The sequence below is a fragment of the Puntigrus tetrazona genome, chromosome 1, assembly GCF_018831695.1.
Source record: "Puntigrus tetrazona isolate hp1 chromosome 1, ASM1883169v1, whole genome shotgun sequence".
Taxonomy (NCBI): domain Eukaryota; kingdom Metazoa; phylum Chordata; class Actinopteri; order Cypriniformes; family Cyprinidae; genus Puntigrus; species Puntigrus tetrazona.
In genome coordinates this window covers 17391665-17396220 of record NC_056699.1, presented here as the reverse complement: position 1 = coordinate 17396220, position 4556 = coordinate 17391665, and the positions used below count along the sequence as shown (strand labels likewise).

General features: G+C 38.1%; 1 protein-coding gene across 1 annotated transcript in view; it reads left to right on the top strand.

Annotated features, from left to right (window-relative positions):
• The window catches only part of LOC122341421 (palmitoyltransferase ZDHHC5-A-like), a 29166-nt gene that overhangs the window by 16501 nt on the left and 8109 nt on the right, over positions 1 to 4556 (top strand). Inside the window, exons 2-7 of the mRNA XM_043234769.1 lie at positions 726 to 847; positions 1469 to 1626; positions 1935 to 2107; positions 2224 to 2326; positions 3112 to 3203; positions 3291 to 3417. Coding sequence (XP_043090704.1) covers positions 726 to 847; positions 1469 to 1626; positions 1935 to 2107; positions 2224 to 2326; positions 3112 to 3203; positions 3291 to 3417 — 775 coding nt within the window. The remainder of the gene's footprint in view (positions 1 to 725; positions 848 to 1468; positions 1627 to 1934; positions 2108 to 2223; positions 2327 to 3111; positions 3204 to 3290; positions 3418 to 4556) is intronic.

The window sequence follows — 4556 nt, the reverse complement described above, 5'->3', positions numbered from 1 at the left end:
TAAAGTAAAATTTTATTTGAAACTGATTGAAACTAATTACTATACATTTTGTATGCTTCCCAACTCAAGCTTAGTGCTTTACTGTCAAATGTGTATCACCAAATAATAAATATGTAATATTATTAGTAATTGCACTTATTAATAGTTTTCTCTTGGCGAAATTAAGAAATCGCATCAGCTTCCTGTTGACTTCTTGTGCCCTGTGTTCTGCATGTCGTGACCTGTAAAAAATAACAGGACTATGAAATAGTCATCATGCCAAAAAAATAAAAAAGGCCCTTCCAGTTCACACACAAAAGGAAATCTGGGGGGCTTAAGTCAGATGCTGTGTCACGTCTGTTCATTCTTGTCATTTGCCCCCCGATCCCTCTCTTCTCACCAACCCCTCAGATTAAACTCTGAAAGGCAATGAAAATAGGACAGCATCTGTCATGAAGAGCCACTTCTCTCTCTGTCTCTCTCATTTTCTTCTCTCTTCTGTTTTTGTGTTCTCACACATTGTATGTTTTGTGGTACCCTCTCTTTCCCGGGAGAAATTGTATGGTTATCTGTACGTCTGTATTGCTTAGAGTAAGAATGTGGTTAAAACATTATCAGTGATTATCAGTTCCCTTGACAACCAGCCCTTTTCCTAAATTAGGACAGTTAAACAGACTTGACGAAAATATATAAAACATGCATGTAGTGTGTGATTTCAGTCTCATTCATGCCTCTTTTTCTCACAGGTGCCCTTGGCTTTCAGAGCATTTTTCCGTTGCTGTGCCAATATACAATGGCATTATGTTTCTGTTTGTTCTGGCCAACTTCTGTATGGCCACTTTTATGGATCCTGGCATCTTTCCTAGAGGTAATGAAGCAATCTGCGATTATGTGTCTGTGTGAGTGTACAGCTGCAGTAGAATGTGTCGCTCTCTTATTGGAAAAACAAACAGCTTTATATATAAACCACTTAATGTTGTTTTTTTGTTTGTTTTTGTTTTTTTAAGTCTATACTTCATACTGTAGTCAATGGATGGAATATTTTTTTATTTAACTGATCTTGATGTACTAAACATTAGCTGAATCAACCCTTTAAGCAAAGCAGTGTTTTTGTTAACTAAAACTAACAAAAATGATTCTGATATTGGGTAGAAATAAAATACAATGTATTTAATGCATAATAATTATTAGAATGTTTATTGTTAATCAGTTCTACAATGGTATATAGTAATATAACTTAGTCGATCTTAAAGTCAACCCTGGGGGGGGAATCTGGAAATCTGAAAGTTAATTGGCTATTGGTTATTTACTTTGTCTGTTAGGTTCATTTTACACTAATGAATTGTGCACAAGATGTGTGTTAAAGAGCACATGTATACATTGGTTATAAAATGAACGGGGTTGTTGACTTAAGATGGAGTTCAATAAAATACAACTGTAGTTTGATCCACTGAGGAAGGCATTTTAAAACTCTGTGTATCTGTTGTAGCTGAGGAAGATGAGGATAAAGAGGATGATTTCCGGGCTCCTCTTTACAAGACTGTGGAGATTCGAGGCATTCAAGTGCGGATGAAGTGGTGCTCCACCTGCCGTTTCTACAGACCCCCGCGTTGCTCTCACTGCTCTGTGTGTGACAACTGTGTGGAGGTAAACACACACTCGTACCTTATTCCAGTCATTGTTAAGCTGACTCCCATTATTGTGTATTAACAAAACAAATGACATTACAATACATAGCCATTCCATAACATTTGCAGTTTTTTCTAAGGGTAAAACCTTTATCGTTAATCAGTTTGTCCACTCTTGCTTTGACTAATGCTTTGCAGACTAGACTGATCGATTTGTGTTAATTAAGTAGATAAGTGTGCTTGCTTTGGACAGCCTTAAGCTTTTCTCTGTCTTTTTCACCATTATGACTCTCACACACACACTTATTGCCTCTTCTCTTCTCGCAGGATTTTGATCATCACTGCCCGTGGGTCAACAACTGTATCGGCCGGAGGAATTACCGTTACTTCTTCCTGTTCCTGCTCTCTTTGACAGCTCACATAATGGGCGTTTTTGGCTTCGGCCTGCTTTTCATTCTCTACCACACCCAGCAGCTGGACAGAGTGCATTCAGCTGTCACGTATCCTCAAAAAAATTTCAGTTTTATGTGACCAAAAAAAACAGTACTTGAAAACGGTGTCTTGAACTTAACTGAATTATATTATGATGCGCTATTTTTCCTTGACCCTTTGTCAGTATGGGTGTCATGTGTGTTGCTGGGCTTTTCTTCATCCCAGTGGCAGGTCTCACTGGTTTCCATGTTGTTCTGGTGGCAAGAGGCAGGACCACCAATGAGCAGGTTGTGACATGCAAAGTCATAATCTTCTGTTGTTATGTTTGTTTTCCTGTCAATAACCATGCTGTTGGTGGTGGCGAACTGGGATTAAAATCCCTATTAAGCAGTTTTATAATCCTACAAAATATGACCTTCTCTCTGGCCTCCTTCTTTAGATTGTAATCTCATCTTAATCCTCTTCCCAAACCAGTTTCTGCCCATTTCTCCTACTCTTTGTGTTGACAACGTGCACACTTTTGTGTTTTATTGTCTCACAATTTTTCTTTACTGCCTCATTCCATCTCTTTTTAATTATTTTTAAATGTGACCCTGGACCACAAAACCAGCAACAAGTAGCACAGGTATATTTTTATCAATAGCCAACAATACATTGGATGGGTCAAAATAATGTTTTTTTTTATACCAAAAATCATTAGTATATTAATTAAAGATCATGTTCCGTAAAGATATTTTGTAAATTTCCTGCTGTAAATATATCAAAACTTAATTTATGATTAGTTATATGCATTGCTATAAACTTCATTTAGACTAATTTAAAGGCAATTTTCTCTCTTTAGATTTTTGCAACCTTCAGATTCCGGAGATTCAGATAGTCAATGTCTGACAAATATTGTCCTATCCTAACAAACCAGATGTCAATGGAAAGGTTATTTATTTAGCTCTCACTTACAAAACAGTGACCCTTATGACTGGTTTTGTGGTCCATGGTCACAAATGTTTTATGGCAAATAACTAGTTAGGTTAAGTAACTACTAAGGTTACTGTGTAATGGTAAACTCTGTTTGTAGGTAACAGGGAAGTTCAGGGGAGGCGTGAACCCCTTCACAAATGGCTGCTTGAGGAACGTCTCGCACGTTCTGTGCAGCTCACAGGCACCCAGGTATGTTTTCCACTATGTTCACAACTTTGACCTATATGTAGTATTTTCTTATTGAGATTTAAACAGTGTTGTATTCTGATCGCTCAGGTATCTTGGTAGAAAGAGGAAGGCTCAGACGGTGTCTGTTCAGCCTCCTTTCCTCCGACCGCAGCTTACCGAAGCTCAACTGGCAGCCAAGGTGCTCGACAACGGAATCCAAGGAGACCTTCACCGGGTAAGGAAATAAAGCCTTTTTACTTATTTTCTACAGTGCTTCTCTCCATCCTTCTCCTTTTGGAAGAAGAGTCTCTCAACTAATATGAAATATCAGGGAATTTTTAAATTGTATTTTCCAGACCTGAGAAAGCTATGAAATTAAATTACATTTTTGATAAACCTTATCTGGTAACTAGATAGGCCATGGAAATTCATGATTTAAATTGTTTGAATGAGGCCATGATGGTTACCTCTGCCACTGAGATTTAGATGTTTCTCTTAGAGCCAAAATCCCTAGGTCAGAGAGTGCGTTAGACTATTTTGCAAGCAACTGGCTCCAATTCCCCTTTCTGGCAGGCGTAGCTCAAAAAATATCTGTTTGTGCCATTTACCATCTGATTGAGGACGGCTGACACAGACAGGCTTGCATTAATATGGCTGAAACGTAGAGTGGCTTTTAAACTGTCAAACATACTTTCTTATTCCATAATGAAAGGTTGTGCTCTGAAATGATTTATGTTAAGAATACTTGCAATTTCTATCAGATTGGAGCACTTCATTACAGGTTTTTGACATTTTTCAACATTGTAACCTGGAGTTATGAGAAAGGTAGTCATGCTTTTTGGGAGTACATGGATTTCTGCATTAATGGTTTCTAAAGCGAAAGGCTCAGCTTGTAGCTTGCTGAGTTATAAGCACTGATAGTGAAAGGGAGGATGGCGATACAGTGTGGCAGAGAGAGCTGCTTGATAAATGTGCACCACTGTGCAGAAATGGAAGGAAGGAATTGATTATAGGAAATGTTCATTCACGTTTACTCCATTATCTTCAGAAGTCACCGTTTTATCCCTCTGATAAGGTTCCTGATTCTGCTGGCATCATTTGCAGCAAATCCATTGTTATTGTTTAAATTATAGCAGAGGTGTGTCTGTTGTAACCAGTTACTCATGGAAAGTTGGCATGCCAAATCGTCCAAAGCCTGAGAAAGAGCCTAAAGTGTGTGTTCATGTTGCCACTCCCAACAACCTGTTGTTCTGTGCCAAATAGGGTTGCATGGTATTATGCTTCCACCATAAAGGTTCATCTGATAATCACAATTATTATGGCTAATAAAGAATTCATCACAAATAACCAATCAAGGGAATGTCAACTGGCATT